General features: G+C 42.5%; 1 protein-coding gene across 3 annotated transcripts in view; it reads left to right on the top strand.

The window, feature by feature from the left end:
* Nucleotides 1–19,026, top strand: part of CHD7 (chromodomain helicase DNA binding protein 7) — a 192,200-nt gene extending 173,174 nt beyond the window's left edge. For 2 of the 3 annotated variants that reach the window (XM_077876850.1, XM_077876851.1), the window contains exons 24-38: nucleotides 1,222–1,311; nucleotides 1,771–1,874; nucleotides 3,201–3,330; nucleotides 3,759–3,831; nucleotides 3,989–4,046; nucleotides 4,758–4,986; nucleotides 5,235–5,443; nucleotides 5,569–6,240; nucleotides 7,278–7,438; nucleotides 9,589–9,816; nucleotides 10,043–10,486; nucleotides 13,624–13,845; nucleotides 15,414–15,554; nucleotides 15,774–15,878; nucleotides 17,135–19,026. In XM_077876850.1, the coding sequence (XP_077732976.1) occupies nucleotides 1,222–1,311; nucleotides 1,771–1,874; nucleotides 3,201–3,330; nucleotides 3,759–3,831; nucleotides 3,989–4,046; nucleotides 4,758–4,986; nucleotides 5,235–5,443; nucleotides 5,569–6,240; nucleotides 7,278–7,438; nucleotides 9,589–9,816; nucleotides 10,043–10,486; nucleotides 13,624–13,845; nucleotides 15,414–15,554; nucleotides 15,774–15,878; nucleotides 17,135–18,049 (3,781 nt within the window). In that variant the 3' untranslated portion in view covers nucleotides 18,050–19,026. The remainder of the gene's footprint in view (nucleotides 1–1,221; nucleotides 1,312–1,770; nucleotides 1,875–3,200; nucleotides 3,331–3,758; nucleotides 3,832–3,988; nucleotides 4,047–4,757; nucleotides 4,987–5,234; nucleotides 5,444–5,568; nucleotides 6,241–7,277; nucleotides 7,439–9,588; nucleotides 9,817–10,042; nucleotides 10,487–13,623; nucleotides 13,846–15,413; nucleotides 15,555–15,773; nucleotides 15,879–17,134) is intronic. The other variant, XM_077876852.1, reaches the window with a different exon arrangement.
* The last annotated feature ends 248 nt before the right edge of the window (nucleotides 19,027–19,274 follow it).

Below are 19,274 nucleotides of genomic sequence, written 5' to 3'. Positions count from 1 at the left end.
CGTCCTGAGACACTGTGAGGTGGTAGTCAGAAGGCCTAATCCCAAGTGGTCCATGCTTGAAGGTAACTCTGTGACCTTGGATACGTCACTGCTTTTCTGTTATCCTCCATTTTCATGTTTGTAAAGTAGTAGCATGCCCCACTTCATTGTAGGATTATTGTGAAGATCAGATGAGGTAGTATACACAAATGTGATGCATCCGCTATAAAACATCCTGTAAGTGTATGATAGGATCATACCCAGATAGGGAAAATAGCATTCAGTATTACCATTTACTCACAGTCAAGGAGGTAAGTCTTCAAATATCAGTCCCGAATGCACATCAGGAGCTGTCCAGCAGGAGATGCTAGCTAGACTCAGAGTAGACACGGGCCTTTGGGATTTACCAGGTGGGCTTTACTGAAAGAATTAAGTTTAAGCCATTGAGGGAATCCAAGTGAGAATGGAAATCTGGTTCCTAGAATTCCATGGGTTTTTAGAAGCTGATTCCTTGAAAATGACTAAGAACATCAATGAATTGGACACAATTTAACCTCCTTTGTATCCTTTTATTATTTTTTAAGCTACAACCTAGGCTTCCAGGTAATATGAACTAGAAGGAATAAATAATATTTAATATTCCTTAAGAGAGAAGAGTGAGGATCCACCTCCCATACCCCACCCCCATCACCATCTTCCTTTCTCGGAAGCAAAGTTGTATAATCTAAAAAACCTGACATTCCATATTGAGGGTTTATTGTAAGGTAGTAAAACCAGATTTTATATCTCGTTTATTCCTACAACTTCTGATGTGCTTCCAAAAATGGTATTAAGGCAGCAGCTGAGGAAATTTTATGAGATAATGAAGCAGAACAGTTACTGAAAGCCATCTGCTCAGTTGTTTACAAACTTGCTTCAATACTTCAGAGGCAATGGTAGGGTACGTGTCTAAACTTCACAAGCTGCACTAGGTAAAACTAAATGAAGTGCGCCCAGGCTGGGCTGAGCTCGGTCCCTCTCTGTGCAGCGTGAGCGGTTGCCAGGCAGGCCTGTTGGAAGCCAGCAGAAAGCACCACACAGAGGTGATTATGTGCCACCATCTGTCACGCTTCAAGCCTACCATACAGCATGGCTAATCAGCCTTGGCAGGATGATGGATGAACAGCAGCAGCTGCCAAAAGCCACTGTTGGCAAACAGTCCTGAAGTTAAGAACTTTTTCCCCCCTCTGTCTTCCTCTCCAGGGTCCTGCTGCGTGTCCGCATGCTGTACTACCTAAGACAAGAAGTTATAGGAGACCAGGCAGATAAGATTTTAGAGGGTGCTGACTCAAGGTTAGTGCAAGCGCATACCGTCCCATACCTCCCGGTAATAATCCGAGTGGTCGGAAAACACGGCCGATTGTGTTTCGGAACGACCATAAACCATGAGTAGCGCATCTCCTTTTTTGCACCTGGAATGCAATTTCTACCCTGTGAGCGTGGGGATGCAGTGGGAATCAGGAAAAGCTCGTTCCCATGTACGTGGTACAGATAAAAAAGTGTAAACCACATTACTGGTGTTCTGAGGTGACCTTTAAAAGGGGACACTGCTATGAAGTCCATCTCAGGCCATGGTAGGAAGCAACTGGCTTACACCTTTTCTTGTAGCCTTTGCTCATTGCTCTTCATGATACTCAGATGCATGTTGCAGGAAGGGGACACGGTGGGCTGGTGTATCATGTTTGTTGCTACTTAGAATTCTTTTCTAATATAATGTGTATTTTAAATATGACATGAACTGTGTCTTTATAGTGAAGCTGATGTGTGGATACCTGAACCCTTCCATGCTGAAGTCCCCACAGATTGGTGGGATAAGGAAGCAGATAAGTCCCTCCTAATTGGAGTGTTCAAACACGGTAAGTGATGTTTCATGTGACCACATCTTGACTATGTGGCTTTGTTGTTAGAGCTCTTTGCATACCCTTTTCCAAAGTCATAATATTAATGAGGATAGTTCCAAAGGACTCTTGGCTTCTACCATTTTCCTGTACTAAAAATCTAATATGAACTGTAAATATCAGATGCTGTTTTTGAATGTTTGTTGAGTATTTGAGAAGAAAACATTTCTTTCTTGGCTGTAAATAAAACCAAAACCATATTTGTTTTAATAATAGCCAAGTTGTCCTATAGCTCTCCCTAAACTTTGCTTCCAGCACGGCTCCCCTTGCTAGCTCTGCCAACCCGTGTCAAAGTGGACGGTGGGCTTAACCTCTGCTATTAATCTGTACAAGTGCCTCCTGGGCTTTGTTCCAAGCAATATTTCACAAATGTCAGTGCTGAGAACTCACGGCTCCCCTGAGTGGGATGCAGCCTTGTTAACTTTGAAAGGCTGGGGATGCAGAACTGGCATGATATATACAGTGAGCGATTCCTGATTATAATCCCAATTCTCTGGAGGTCGCGGAGGTATTCTCAGCAGCCCAGCCTGACTAAAGGGGAGAATGATGGCTTATAAAACCTTTCATGATTACAGTTTGGCTTGCGGCGCTACAGCAGTTAGGAGCGGTGTGTTGTAGTACACATCCTAATTGAATTGTGCTGTTCTGCCTACGTACTGCAGCCGCGTTTTGTGAGCTCAGCCTAAAAATCATTTTCCCGCAGTGCACTGTTGGGATCTGCCATTTTACATCTAGTCAGCTTGGGCAGTCAAAAAGCAAATTGCAGTTTGAAAACCATAGAGAGAACAGTGTCATCTTACTGACATGCATCATCCTAAACCTAATAAGACAGGTTCGCTGGCCTTACGTAGACAGGGATTTTCAGCCAGTGGTGTGAGTTCCTCAGGACGGAAGCCATCCACAGGAGGATGGGGTAGACACAGAGTACCCTACAGAGGTCGTAAAGGAGCGTGAGGAAGCCTTTTAAATGTCAAGCAGAATTAGATCTTGGGGAAAATAGGGTCAAAAATCTTCCTAGGCATCTTGCAGTTATTTTGAACCTGTGTTTCCATTAATGTTTGCGGTCATTTAGATAAAACCTCTCTGAAATGTCACATGGTTCCCCCCTAAAAACGTGCCCTGTAGTGAGCATTCTGTGGAATACTCGACTAAAACAAGGTTCATAAATGATCATCTCATTTGAGAGCCAAACTTGGTGTATCATGGCAGTGCTATGATTTTATCAGTGACGGCCCTTTTGCTGTTTCTGTACATGTCCTGTGTGGGCTGGTGGGGATGGCACAGGCTACGAGAAGTACAATTCCATGCGAGCTGACCCTGCACTGTGCTTCCTGGAACGAGTCGGCATGCCCGATGCCAAGGCCATAGCTGCCGAGCAAAGAGGAACAGACATGTTAGCAGATGGTGGTGACGGGTAAGAAGGACATGTAAAAATTGTAATAAACTTTATGTCAGTGTCATCTCTATCAGCAGGGTTCAGTTACACTGCACCACACACTGCATTGCATCCGATTGGAACTTCAGTGATGTTTACCAGTCCAGTCGGTTTCTATACGATAATGATTATTTAAACACTATAGATTATCTAGATAGTCTGAAAATTGTTTTTTCCAAGTAATGACACATTCTCTCCCCCTCCCCCCCGTTACCCCACCCCTAACCCAGACCCTTCCCCCGTGGCTGTATGATTTAAATACTGATCAGGTTGCCTTTGATGTCTAACTCAGAATTAAAAGTAGCATCAGGTGGAGGATTAGTCTTTCCCAAGCTGCCCTCCCCCCACCCAATCTCTTGTTTATCTGTACAATTTACACTTTTTTTTTTTAAACAATTTCAATATAGGGGAGAATTTGATAGAGAAGATGAAGACCCAGAATATAAACCAACCAGGACACCATTCAAGGATGAAATAGATGTAAGAACTAGAGTATATTGACTTTTACAACACCATTAAAATATCATCTGCCCATATAAGACTTGTTAAACTTTATAGATAATGGCCATTTCTTAATAAGATAAAGCAAAATCAAACCCCAAATTATAAAAATTCTGTTTCTTGCTTTCCCTTCAAGGAATTTGCAAATTCTCCTCCAGAAGATAAAGAGGAAGCCATGGACATACGCACCACAGGTAAGGCTCTGTAAAAAGCCCACAGAGCGGAGCAAATGTGTGCCGTGCAGGCATAATTCACATACCCGCTCTTCTGCTTCTTTATGACGATGATATCTTAAAATGTTATTCCTTCTATACTGACTCGTCCCTTTTGTGAACAGTTTTAATTCTTGTTTATTGTGGGTTATGCATTACACTGAATTTCTTTGATGAAATAACTACTTTTTTGGACTGAGATACTTTGTATATATTTATATACCAGTTTGTGGAAAAGTTTAAGCATCTTTAGAAATATATCTCTTGGGAGTAGGACATTTGCTAGGTATCTGAAACCCTGCAAGTTTTTGGAATGCTGACCTCCTCCCTAATGTCAGATGAATAACTATCAATTATGTGATTATGTTTTATGTTCAAGATTATTATTCTAAGTATGTTACGGAAGAGCATCGTTATAGTATAGTTCATGGCATAAAGTATGTTTCCTTACATAAAACGGCGATGTAAACTTGCTTCTCGAGAACCCCCTAAGGAGTAAAAAAAAAAAAAAAAGTTTGTAAGTTTCATACTAATATTATCCTTTATTTATTTATATTTTTAAAATGAACACTGAGATAACCTTTCCCACACTGTCATCTGAATGTTAATGAGTCATCTTGTTTTGATGGAAAATCCTGTGTATTGCAAGATTGCAGCTATACATTTCAGAAATCTTTTTTTCCACTTCCCCAGGCAAGCCCAGTGAGAGTACTGCTGAGTTAGGCCAACTCTACTGGCCCAACACCTCGACCCTGACTACCCGTCTGCGCCGGCTCATTACTGCCTATCAGCGCAGCTATAAAAGGCAACAAATGAGGCAAGAGGCCCTAATGAAGACTGACCGGCGGAGGCGACGGCCCCGGGAGGAAGTGAGAGCACTAGAAGCAGAAAGGGAAGCTATAATATCTGAGAAACGGCAAAAGTGAGTGTCCTCGGGGTTTTACTTAGCTCCTGGGATGGGCCTCTCTTCTCTGCCCTTCTCGACCAGCCAGAGACAGGAATCACGTCCCAGACGCTGATCAGAGGAAGTCTCAGGACATCAAAGCAGCCTGTCTCTCGCCCCCAGAATACATCCCATGTGTTAAGTTTAGGGGAAAAGAGAAGAAGAATGAATAAGCGTTAAGACTGTTTGCTCAAGTGCAGTTGAAGCTAATGTCTCCTTGCTCCTAGGTGGACAAGAAGAGAAGAGGCTGACTTTTACCGTGTGGTTTCTACTTTTGGAGTTATTTTCGACCCCATGAAACAGCAGTTTGACTGGAACCAATTTCGAGCCTTTGCCAGACTCGACAAGAAGTCCGATGAGAGTTTGGAAAAGTATTTCAGTTGTTTTGTAGCCATGTGTAGGCGAGTGTGTCGAATGCCCACTAAGCCAGATGATGGTAAGTGCTTTTCGTAACAGAAGTTCTATAGTAAAAGGCCAAATAAAGTGAAAAATAGAGGGTGAGCAGTTTAAAGCAATACTTAGGGTTCTTTCAAATGAATACAATTGTTTTCATGTTAACAGAACCACCTGACCTCTCCTCCATGATTGAGCCAATCACAGAAGAGCGTGCCTCCAGAACACTCTACCGCATTGAGCTGCTACGGAAAATCCGCGAGCAGGTGCTCCATCACCCTCAGCTGGGGGAGAGGCTGAAGCTCTGCCAGCCGAGTTTGGATTTGCCAGAGTGGTGGGAATGTGGGAGGCATGACCGAGACTTGCTGGTCGGTGCTGCTAAACATGGGGTCAGTCGGACGGATTATCACATCCTCAATGACCCCGAGTTGTCGTTCTTGGACGCACACAAAAACTTTGCTCAGAACAGAGGGGCTGGTAACATGTCCTCCCTGGGCCCACTGGCCGTCGGGTTTGGCCAGACTCCTGCCATCCTCTCATCTGCTCATGTCCAGGAGGAAAAGGCTACAGGACAAAGTGAAGGCAAAGGGGAGGAGTCAGGCAGTGTGGCCACCCAAGAAAAAACTGAGGGGAAGGAGGACGATGAAGAGGTGGATGGCGGGGAGAAGGACAGTAAGCAGGGGTGTGAGGCTGAGGCCGGCTCGGTGAGAAGCGAGCTGAAAGGAATGGAGGTCACTGCAGACACAGGACCCAAGTCCATTTCAGAAAAAGGCTCTGAAGAGGATGAAGAAGAAAAGCTGGAGGATGACGATAAGTCAGAGGAGTCTTCCCAGCTTGAAGGTAATGCTGGGCTGCTTGGGCCTCTCTCCCCATCCCACTATGGCAGCTATGCCAGGACCATCCTTCCCCAGCACATGGCAAGGGCTCTTATTTATTTCAAGGGTAATTAGTGTACAGTTACTTCTGTGAATAGGTACTTTCGAGTTATGCTTACATGTATGCTTATGTGTATGAATTTTGAACTACTTAATCGCTCAGAAGACCTGTAACAATTTCCGGATTAAGAATTGAGGTTAATGGGTCACCTGGGTGGCTCAGTGGTTGAGCATCTGCCTTTGGCTCAGATTATGATCCTGGGGTCCTAGGATTGAGTTCCGCATCGGGCTCCCCACAAGGAGCCTGCTTCTCCCTCTATGTCTCTGCCTCTCTATCTCTCATGAATAAACAAATAAAATCTAAAAAAAAAAAAAAAAAATGAGTTAACTTTGTAGTAGCAGTGTATTAAGAATTCCACATGATTTTAATTTGGACAATTAAATGTGAAGGAGAATTCACTGAATAAATACTGGTAATTATTTTGAAACAAATGATGCTTAATTTTAGATTTAAGTCAGAAGTAAAGGGTAGATGCAGAATCTGAAAATAACCAGTTTTCTTTGTAAGTTGCAGTCAGGTTGCTATTCCCAACACAGAGTAAAAATTAAGCCTTCTATTGTACTGTTCTGGGGAGCTGGGCCTTGGTACTCCCACTGGTTGTTAGTCTTCTCTCCTGTGTGGAGGGACATTGTGTGGAGAGGCTCTGAGTCAGACTTGGTTGTCATTTCGCCTCCTCTGAGCATCAGATAACTAGTGATGTCACCTACCTAACCATGCCTGCGTCTTCATCTGTAAAATGAGAGTAGCACCATCTGCATGAAGGGGCCATCACCAGCTTGAAACAACAAGACTGTAAGATACCTAATGCCATCCTAGCCATATAGTAGGTACTCAATAAAATGGAACTGATTGGTATTCAAATTTTTTTTACCATGTCCTCTCTAAACTTCTTTTCCACTGACACTTTGGTTGTGAGTAATGCACGTGAATTCATTTCTCAGCAGGAGCTGTCTCTAGAGGGAAGAATTTTGATGAAGAGAGCAATGCCTCCATGAGCACTGCTAGGGATGAAACCCGAGATGGGTTCTACATGGAGGATGGCGATCCCTCAGTAGCTCAGCTCCTTCACGAAAGAACTTTTGCTTTCTCATTTTGGCCTAAGGTGGGTGGGTTGTTTTATTATTATTATTACTATTACTATTACTATTACTATTATTATTTTATTTTGTGGGCCAAAAAAGAGTGGAATATAGGAAATCATTCTGGTTTGATTTTTCAGAGAATTTTAAGGTAGACTCTGACAGTGTATGAAGACTGTAGATTTTTCTCATGTTTTAAAGTCTGTGCAGTCCTTTTGTAATAGGACAGGAAAGGTGACATGAAGGAAAGATAAGAATCTTGCCTGTATTTTTGGTTCCTTGAGGTGTTTTAGGTTAGTAGTCACATTGTGCAGTAGTCTATGGGTTGTTGTTTCCACAGACTTGCCCTTAGCAACATGAAATGTTGCTCTTTTTTCTCTTTTTCTTTTTTTCTTTCTTTTTCTTTTTAAATTTTTTTGTATGGTAGTAAAAACCATGTAACATGAAATTTATGATCTTAACCAGTTTTAAGCGTATGGTTCAGTAGTTCTAAGTACATTCATATTGCTATAAAACAGATCTCCAGAACTCTCTTTGTCTTGTGGGACTGAAACTTTATACACATTGAACAACCCCCTCTCCTCTCCCCTCAGCCTCTGGCAGCCACTACTCTACTTTCTGTTTCTGTGAATTTGACTACTGTAGATGCTTCATCATATAAGTGGAATCTTGCAATACTTGCCCTTTGGGGGCACATTTATTTCACTTATTTTCACCTTATCCTCAACATTTATCCATATGGTAGCATGTGACAGGATCTCCTTCCTTTTTTAAGGCTGAATAATATTCCATTGTGTGTATATATCACATTTTCTTTACCCATTCATCTGTCCTTGGGACATTTGTGTTTCTTCCATGCCCTGGTTTATAATAGTGCTACTGAGGACATGAGGGTACTAGTATCTCTTTGAGATCCTGCTTTCAGTTCTTTTGGATATACACCCAGAAGTGGGATGGATGTGTCACATGTCATTCTATTTTTAATCTTTTGAGGACCCTCCAGACTGTTTTCTGTAGCAGTTACACACCATTTACAGTCCTACCAACAGTGCACAGGAGAAAATTTGTGGACTTTTTAAAATGTGTGTTTTAATTTTTTTAAATCTAAAACAGAACTTCCAGATTTAAGACCTCTTTGTAGGTTTGGAAACCCATAGTCATCTTAACTCCAGAGAGGGTAGGCTGTTGACCCATTTGCTCCAATACATCATGAGATAATTCCAAATGTAGTTATCTATAACCAAAAGCAAAATGGAAATTACTTTTTTGGCTGACTAGCATAATTTTATAATAAATCCGTATGTAATTTGGATCTGCTTTTCAGGGTGGGGACATAATCACCCTAATCACCATTACAGGGCTATCTGGTTTAAAACAAACAACATAAAAACAGCTTCAGTTGACTCATCCCCAGGCTGAACTTCCATAGTATTAGTTGTACAAGAGACAATGTGAAATTTTTAGCTGAAGGAGTTTCCTCTCAAAGACATTTTTTCTTCCCTATACCCTGTTATGCTGATCCCCCTTATTGAGGCGAGAAGGGAGTTTCCCAGATCAGTTAGAGGTCTATCGTAGCAGACACTTTTAATCTATGGAAACTGGGCCTAAGAGCTGTAATTAGAAATTTTTAATGTACACGCTTCAATGAAATTTGAAGTGATAATAGGTGGGGAATGCAAATTGACATTCATTAGGTGTTCCTAGGTTGGTGCCCATTTCGTAATGCTGAACTTTATTAATAGTGACGCTAATGATGTCCCACTTCCTGGGACAGACTGCGATCCGGCCAGTGGATCTGAAGCACCAGAGCGTCCAGAAGCTAAATGCAGGGTTCCATTGTTGTCTGCGGGTGTTCACCAACAGTTCTTTAACTTGAAGAAAAGTTACTTTTGAAATAGAAGTGGCTATGTAATGTTTTCTAATTTATGTGATCCAGTGTTCAAATTAAAAAATATTAAGTTTTCTCTGTTGGAGCAACCTTTAGCACCTTCCAGCAGAGCAGAGCAGTTTTGGCAGGTTTTGTTAATTTATTTGCTTGTTCTTTGTTTTACTTTTTGCCCATGGATTGACTTTTAAACCTCTTAGGCTCTTTAGCATCTTGATGGAAATATTTATCTGGTAATTTTCACCATGTCTTTATTACAATTTCGTGTGACTTTTCTTCTCCCTCCAGGACCGAGTAATGATAAACCGATTAGACAACATCTGTGAAGCAGTGCTGAAAGGCAAATGGCCGGTAAACAGGCGCCAGATGTTTGATTTCCAGGGCCTCATCCCTGGTTACACACCACCCACCATGGACAGCCCCCTGCAGAAGAGGAGCTTTGCCGAGCTCTCCATGGTCGGCCAGGCTAGCATCAGTGGGAGCGAGGACCTCACAACTTCTCCTCAGTTGTCGAAGGTAAGTTTGTTTTGCGGTTTATAGGCAAGTGCCCTAAATCATCACTCGGTTTAGGAGCTCACAGCTCCCTGGTCCTCCCAAGAGTTAAAGACAGCTGCCATTCCCTCAGCCATTTTCAGCGGTTATGAATGTGTAATTGCTGAAGCTTCATGTTCTTTCTTTCTGAAATCCAGCCCGTGTAGCAGATACAGTTTAGGCTCATTATTCTGTTGGAATTTTTCAATAGGAAGACGCCCTAAACCTCTCTGTCCCTCGCCAGCGGAGGAGGAGGAGGAGAAAAATTGAAATCGAGGCCGAAAGAGCTGCCAAGCGGCGGAACCTCATGGAAATGGTTGCCCAGCTGCGGGAGTCTCAGGTGGTCTCAGAAAATGGACAAGAAAAAGTTGTAGATTTATCAAAGGCCTCAAGAGAGGCAGCAAGCTCTACCTCAAATTTTTCATCTCTTACTTCAAAGTTTATCTTGCCTAATGTCTCAACACCGGTGTCCGATGCCTTTAAGACTCAAATGGAGCTGCTCCAGGCAGGCCTGTCACGCACACCCACGAGGCATCTGCTTAATGGCTCCCTAGTGGATGGAGAGCCTCCTATGAAGAGGAGGCGGGGAAGGAGGAAAAACGTGGAGGGTCTTGATCTGCTTTTCATGAGCCACAAACGGACGTCATTGAGTGCAGTAAGTTCAGGAGCTCACTTCCATTGTGTGTGCCCACAGTGGCAGCCAGAGTCCTGCCATTCTGACGACGCTGGCCTGTGCTCCTCTCAGTGATGTGGTATTAAAGCTGGCTTCTTCCACTAAAGAAATAGGATCACAATGAACAGTCATGGTTCTGAGCTGAAAAATTGTGTTGAGCATTGATACAGATCACTCGGCCTGAACCAAATGTAGCTTGAGGATTTATTCCTCCCAAGATCCTGATATATTGATTACTCTCGGAAGACTAGCCCAAAACAAAAACATGTTCTTCTGAGCCTATAATTGTTATCTCTGAATTCCTGAGGCGGAAAAAGCTTCTGCTCTTAAAAATAATGTTGTTTGGGCCCTGGCGTTTATTAGATTAGTATAAATGTTTTATTCCAGACTTAAGATTTGTGTTCATATACAAAGCTAGTGATTGCTAATTCTTCTACCTCTATAATTGTAGCTGCCTTTAAAGTCTCAACTGAATAAAGGTCTGTGCTAGTTTAGGTTTGTATGAAATGTATGTGCCAATGTATTTTGACATTTTCTTTTTCAATTCAGAGGACTTGAGTGCAGTGTAATCAAAACAGCTCTCTTCCCTAATCTTCAACCGTGCCACCTAAAAATGTGCTGCCTACGAAATGATGAGGGTTTTACCCCCAAAGAACTTGATTACATGTGATCCCTTTTTAAAGGACAAATTAGTACTAGGTATCTTAATCCTTATCGATTTGGAACCTGAATCAACATAATGGTGCTGGAACTGGTTTGTGCACAAGGAGCTGGTGCTCCAGGAACCGTGATGTGCCCTTTCCCTGTGGATCACAGTTTGGGAAATGCTGAAATTTGAAACTGAAAGGAGGGAGATGCTTGTTTCAATATCTTTTACTTTTTTCATCCCTATTCTTATTGCTTATTTTCTATTTCTTGAAACCTCCAGAAAGCTCAGTAACTGTAAAAGGGTAGTAAAAGTCGTGGTTGAGTGAAAAGTTTAGAAATGACAAAATAGCATTCACTGGAATTTGCCCTCTGGTGGGGTCTGATTGAAACAGAAGCATCTGGGTGATTAAAAGTTAATTTTCAAAATTCATTACCATGCACGAATCATAATAATGGTCATTTTTGTTGAGCATGTGATTACTCTTAGATTCTTATAAAAATATACCTCATAATGGATCAGCTGTGACTGGTTATTCTGTAAGTTAAAATGTCATTTCTAGGTGTGTGGTCCTCAAGGTTGTATCACTAGTGATTAGCCTTCACACTTGAAACCATCCTAACACTTTGATGGATTTTTGTTCCCTGAAATCCCTTTCTCCATAAGCATCAACAAGTTAGTGAGTTTCTGCATCTCACTCCTTTATTTGTTTATTCTTGTGTTTAATATTTGAGTCACAGCACATATTTGTCTGTAGTTCAGGCATCAGGAATTAACGATGTGAGCCAGGTACTATTTTCCTATTGTAATTATATATCCTATATTAAACTTCAGGCTGACTTTCTTCATTTCACACATTTGAAATCATCCTGAAGAACTTAGTGGTGTTTTTCTTTTTCTAAAGTCACATAAGCGACCCAGCCCCAAACTCCTAATAGATGTTAAAGGATGTATTTTTTAGATTTTTGTTCGTTTTATTGTCAGATGTTTTGATCTAGGAATTACTTATCTGGTATTGTGGTATTATGTGCATACAGATAAAATACAAGGAGAATGATGATCTATAAATAAATGGAATAGTGAAGAGGTATAAAGGTCAGCAAAGTTACTTGCTGAAATCTTGAAATCTTTTGTTATGTCGATACTCAAACTGGAGACTGTTTTGTGTTGCCCTGAAAAGTAAGGATGCAGTCATCATACATTCAGCAACATGGTGGAAATCATCCCTTTGTGTGCTGGCTCCCCCACCCCCAAGTATTGGGAGGTGAAGAATAAGGGCCTAACAAGTGCTTGTACTGAGGAACTCAGTACTGAAAATGAGTGACAGATGAATAATAATGTATCATAGCTGTGAGGCATGCCTGGGATACTTTGTGAATATTCCACAAAGGAAGAAGGGGAATGGCAGGAAGAGAATATGGGGAGAAACAGATGAAGTCTCCTTAGACATGGTCATACTTTGATTAAGTTCTGAAGACTGTATAGGAGTTGACCATTTGAAAAGAGGTTGCAGGAAGAACAGTGTGCAAAAGGGGCTGAGGCCAGAGAACCTTCCGGGTTGGATGAACTGTAAGTCATTGGTAGCAGGGGAATGTGATAAGGAGGGCAAGGTTCAGCAGATGTGGGCTCGGATACAAGGTAGGATACAGATCAGGGAGGGCCTTGATTGCCATCTAAAGAACTTGGATTTTATCCTGAAGGTGATGGGGATTCAATTATCAAAATAGTTTAAATAGTTCAGGTTGTTTTGACTTAGGAAGAGTGCACTTTAAAAAACGGACTCTGATATAGCAGTAGGGATGTCAGAATAATGAAGGGTGGAACTAGACTCAGGGAGATCATTTAGGAATATTGTAGGAATGTGGGGTGGGGGCAGCGATGAAGACCTGAACCAAAGTAGAAACAGCAGTAGGAATAGACAAATGGGCTGCCATAAAAGGTATCTGGAGTTTGGTGTAAGTTTGAGGACCACCGGCTGGACCATGGTAGAGGCTAGACTTGAGATAGACATGGTATTTTCAGTGTTGCCACACATACCTACTCCAGGTTGTTGTACTGCCAATAAAATTGTGTGGCTCAGAGAGTGCCGTGTACAGGTTGACTGTTGGAACATTCTTTTAATTATAATTTCTTTAATGATGTTATCCTGAGATCCCCAAGAGAGATTGAGAGGCTACCTTTCCTGCAAGTCAAGCTCAGACTACACTGCCCATGCCCTAGCTGCTTGCTTAAGATCTCAAACATGGAACATTGATGGACTGTGAATTTCCTAATTACTAATTCTACAGTGTGAAGAATGAGATTTAAGTTTTATCTTCTAATTTAATGGCTGTTCCCAAACCGACATTGTTTCAAGTAACTTTTTTCCATTTTTGGTCAGAGATCCATTATGCTAGGATAGCACTTTCTTGAGATAAGACATTTTTGGAATCTCTCTTCCTACGAGAATTCAACCCCTATCAACTTTCTGCAGGAGGATGCTGAGGTGACCAAAGCTTTTGAAGAAGATATAGAGACCCCACCTACAAGAAACATTCCTTCTCCTGGACAGCTGGACCCAGACACGCGGATCCCCGTGATAAATCTTGAAGATGGGACTAGGCTGGTGGGGGAGGATGCTCCTAAAAACAAGGATTTAGTTGAATGGCTGAAGCTGCATCCTACTTATACTGTTGATATGCCAAGTTACGTACCAGTAAGTACTACAGAGTTTAGTCCAGAGGAGGCCTGTGAGGATAGCCCTCGCAATTCTCCTGTACAGTGTAGAGATCCTCCATCCCTCTGCCTTTTGCTTGAATGTCTCCTCATCTCAGACATTTCCCAGTTTCTGTCATTAAAAGGTAGCTTTGGGTCTGAAGGACAACCTCGTAGGTATTTGAAGACACCTGTTATGCACTTCTTTACTTTCGTTCTCACCAAATAGACATGATTTCTTCACTTCACATGGCCTGGTTTTCAGGTGGTCTCATTATGGGGATGACATTCATGAATGTACCTTAACTGGTCTCCAGACCAAGTCTGACCAGCACAGAATAGTATGAAGCTGTTACTTGCAGAAATTTGACTAGCTAATACAGCCCAAGATTTTTTTTTAACAACTAACACTATGTGTAACATTAAACATTAAACAATATTCTCCAGATGATTTATCTCATAAACTGCTTGCTAGCTGGCAATGCATATCTTTTACTCCCTATGTACTTAGTAACTGGATTTTTTAAAACTTAAGTGTAGGGAGTGCCTGGGTGGCTCATTTGGTTAAGTGGCTGCCTTGGGCTCAGGTCACCATCCCAGAGTCCTGTGATAGAGCCCCGGGTCAGGCTCCCTGCTCAGGGGGGAGTCTGCTTTTCCATCTCCCTCTGGCCATCTCCCTCTTGCTGGCACTCTCTCTGTCAAATAAAATTTTTAAAAATCTTTAAAAATAAAAAACTTAAGTAGAGAATTTCACATTTTATCTTGTTGAGTTCATCTTAAGTTGAGTCCTTGCCACTCAGAACGCCCCCTCCTGCATGGGTCCTTTCATCCCTTGGGTTGCTTCTCATATATAGTCTGTGTTGTAGACCTGATGTCATCTCTGTATTCATCCAAATCACTAAATAGAAATTAGCAAAAGTACTTGAAGAAATTTCCTTTAAAGATACCATGACTTGGAGGTGCCTGGGTGGCTCAGTCTGTTGATCATCTGCCTTTGGCTCAGGTCATGGTCCTGGGGTGCTAGGATCAAGCCCTGCATTAGGCTCCCTGCTCAACTGACAGTCTGCTTCTCCCTCTCCCTCTCCCTCTTCCCCTCCGCCCCCCTCTCTCAAATAGATAAAATATATATTTTTTAAATACCATGACTTAGTTAAAAAAAGATTTTAAAAAGTACTGTGATTTGGTTAAACATTTGAAGGAAAGACTTGAAGCACAGTTATTGATAAAAGGAAAAGCAAATTCTCAGCTTACGTGATTATTTAGTTCCTTAATGTACAGAGAAAAAAATAGGAGTTTTTTTCCTTTTAAAGAAAAGTATGGTTTCTAATAACTTAAAATGATTCCTGTAACTTCCCTAATAATTAAAAATGGCTTGACTGAGGGTGCCTGGCTGGCTGAGTTGGTAGAGTGTGTACTCTTGATCTCTGGGTTGTAAGTTTGAGCCCCACATTGGGTTTAGAGATTACTTGGAGCAGAAAACAAATGGCTGGATTATATTCTGTCATTTTTATAGGAAAGGGTAATTACTAAATACAATCTTGCTAAATATGTATTTGGATTTTTTTGCAGAAGAATGCGGATGTGCTGTTTTCCTCATTTCAGAAACCGAAACAGAAACGACATAGATGTCGAAACCCTAATAAATTGGATATAAACACTTTGACAGGAGAAGAAAGGGTGCCTGTTGTCAATAAACGAAATGGAAAGAAGGTGAACATTTGGGAAAGGAAATTGAGCTCACAGAAGGAAGCTTTTTATCCTGACATCTTTTTAAGGAAGAAAAATCATGTTTCTTCCAGAATATCTGTATATGATACACGTGTGTGTGTGTGTGTGTGTTGTGTGTGTGTGAGTGTGTGTGTGAGAGAGAGACAGAGGAAGGGGGGAATGCAGGTGCTTTTAGATCATTTTCCAAATGCCTCTCCCCAGATGGGTGGAGCTATGGCGCCTCCAATGAAGGACCTGCCCAGGTGGCTGGAAGAGAACCCTGAGTTTGCAGTTGCTCCAGACTGGACTGAGATAGTGAAGCAGTCTGTAAGTACACTGTGCTTCTGTCTGGAGAGGTATTAATACAAAAGTGTGGTCTCCTGAGCTTGTCTTTCTTTTCTGTTGACCATGAATGAATCAGTGATAACTGATTCTGAGAAGAATTGACATAATACATCCTCATTTCTTATATCCATACATCATTAGCTCAAAGCGGATTCATTTGACAGCTCTGATTTTAAAGGATTGTATAGAAATACATGTTCACGGTCTTGGAGGTAGACTTACTACAGGGTGGAATGTCCCAGGTAAACCTGGTTAACAGTCTACCTGTGGAATGGAATTCGTGGTGGTTGAGATCATTAAGATTCACTGATATATTTTTTTTTAATTTTCAAATAAAGAATACAACAGTTTTGTCTAAAATTTTTTTCCACTTTTCAAGATGAATTTGTTGCTGTCTTGATTTCTCTGGTTGTTTATACAGTAAAATTTCTCATTTTTCTTTTGGTGTATGGTTCTGTCAGTCATAACGTGTAATTTCTTGAACCACCACTGCAACCAAAATAGAGACCGTGCGACCCCAAGTTCCCTTGTTATTACTTGCCCCTCCCTACCCTTCCCAGCTCAGGCATCTGCTGATCTGTTCCCTGTCCCAAGTTTTGTCTTTTTGGGATGTCCTATTAGCAGAAGCATAAATTGTCTAACCTTTTTAAGATGACATCATAATTGAGATTTATCCACATGGTTGCTCGTGTCAGACGTTTGTGCAACTCCTCGCTGAGCATCCTTCTCATCGCTAAGCATCCCTCCAACGCATGCATATGCCCGTGTGTGCGCTTACCCATCACCCGTAGAAGGACATGTGGGCGGTTTCTAGACTTGGGCAAATACGAGGACAGCTGCTATAAATATTTGTTTTGGGGTGAACATAGTTTTTGGTTCTCCAGGGTAGATACTAAAATGTGATTTTGGTCAGTGTCCATACTTTTCAACTTCCTCGCAATACGTTATTTCTCGAGGTAGTTACGGATATGCTGATAACTGGCTGTTGACCTCACCAGTGGAGCGGCCTTTAGCAATTTTTCTGCAACTCCACACACAATTCAGTGAGTTTAACGTAAGTGCCAGAAGGTAGAATGTCTGCTTTCGAGGTTTTACCAGCGGGCTGTTGGGATGGAATCGTGGCTTCCGTGTCTCCATTCAGAATGAGCATTTTCAGCACCGCCCAAGGGCCCCCAGTGAACTTCAGCTTTCGCCAGCCGCATTTACAGCTGCTGTCTCTGCCTGTCCCTTTGCCTCAGGGTTTTGTTCCCGAGTCGATGTTTGACCGCCTTCTCACCGGCCCCGTGGTGCGGGGGGAGGGAGCGAGCAGAAGAGGTCGAAGGCCTAAGAGCGAGATCGCCCGGGCGGCTGCGGCGGCCGCGGCGGCCTCCACGTCGGGGATCAACCCTCTGCTGGTGAACAGTCTGTTCGCGGGAATGGACCTGACGAGCCTTCAGAACCTCCAGAACCTGCAGTCGCTCCAGCTGGCGGGGCTCATGGGCTTCCCCCCGGGACTGGCGACGGCCGCGGCCGCCGGCGGCGACACGAAGAACCCCGCGGCCGTGCTGCCCCTCATGCTGCCGGGCGTGGCGGGCCTGCCCAACGTGTTCGGCCTGGGCGGGCTGCTGAACAGCCCGCTCTCCGCTGCTGCTGGCAACGCCACTACTGCTTCGGGCCAAGGGGACCCGGACGACGGCACTTCAAAAGGGGAAGAGAAGGGCAACGAGAACGAGGAAGAGAACAAAGACTCCGAGAAAAGCACAGATGCTGTTTCGGCTACTGACTCCGCGAATGGATCTGTTGGTGCTGCTACTGCCCCGGCCGGACTGCCCTCCAGCCCGCTCGCCTTCAACCCCTTCCTCCTGTCCACCATGGCGCCGGGCCTCTTCTACCCATCCATGTTTCTACCTCCAGGACTGGGGGGATTGACACTGCCCGGGTTCCCCGCCTTAGCAGGACTCCAGAACGCCGTGGGCTCCGGCGAGGAAAAGGCCCCCGACAAGGCCGAGGGGGGCGCCTTCCAGGAAGAGGAGAACCTGGAAGGCAGCGATGCCGAGGAGAACCTGGACAAGACCGCGGAGTCCTCCATCTTCGAAGATGAAATGGCACAGGGTGAAGAGCTGGACTCACTTGATGGGGGGGACGAACTAGAAAACAATGAAAATGATGAATAACCAGTACCAGTTCCAGTTCAAGTGTTTAAAACTTTTGACAAGTGGTAGTCCTACTGTTTACACTCACAGTTAATGTTCATACCTAGTTTTATAAGCTGTTCTGTAACATAGTGTAGCAAAAAAAAAAAAGGAAAAAAAAAAGTCCAAGTCATGTTATACAGGTGTGTCAAAAGGTATCTTGGTCATTAAGTATTGTGCAGTGCATTATTTATTATCCCTAGGAGAGATGAAATTTGAGAGGTGATCATGTCTTTTTTAAGGAAACTTACATAATGCTCTGCTTTTTTTTTCTTTTTTTTCTTTTGGTACCATTGGTATTATAATAAAGAGCAATTTGTAACTGAGTGGCACTAATGGAAGGAAGTGCTGCTCAAAGGAAGTATGAAGTTATATATTTAATTTTTTAATTTTAATTTTTTTGCTGTGAAGGTCAAGATGAAATTTACCATACATATCATACTTGCTCATTTGTTTCCCTTTTGACTGTATGGGGGTTCCCACACTTGCGCATCCACACACATCCATACACTCTGACAATCTCCACGTTAGTGTGAACGTCTCTGTCCCGAGGCGCAGCAATAATAAGGCAGCTGTTGAATGTGAAGGGTCCCTTTGGAAATTAACCTACTGGGAGGGTTCTTGCCAGACAGAACTACAGTTCCATTGTCTCGTGGTCTTGTAATGCACTGGTATAAACAAAATAAATAGATGAATAAATAAAGAGTGAGAGAAGAGAGAATCAGGTACCTTTTTTAAATTAAAGGACTTTGTTACTTTAGCCACAAAGCTAAAACAGCATTACCTCAGCTCTAAACTAGCCTTGAAGTTTACAGACATGACTTTGTAAATGTATTGTTTTTCTTTGTTGTGATGTCCTTTTATTTTTTTCTTTGAAAACTGCTATCATGTAAGATAAAATGTAAATTGCTGCCAACTGTAGTAATGATGCTTTTAATAAAAGTGACCCATGATATGCAGAGATGTAATTATAGAATGTAGTATGTAGGGGAACTGGTGTTCACTCTATTTTTTGTATTCGCAATAGATGCAAATACAGCATTCTGGCCTTTGTACGGTTTCTTGATATATCCTCTTATGCTAGATTAGCTGTTAGTAATTCACTAAACTGATTGTCTTCAGACTAGACAGGAAGAAAAACCTTAAATTACCTTCACATAATTCCACTCCAGATATCTCCACAGAACCACACACAAAAACCTCCTAT

Source organism: Canis aureus, chromosome 28 (assembly GCF_053574225.1).
Source record: "Canis aureus isolate CA01 chromosome 28, VMU_Caureus_v.1.0, whole genome shotgun sequence".
Taxonomy (NCBI): Eukaryota; Metazoa; Chordata; class Mammalia; order Carnivora; family Canidae; genus Canis; species Canis aureus.
This window is presented reverse-complemented; position numbering and strand designations above follow the sequence as displayed.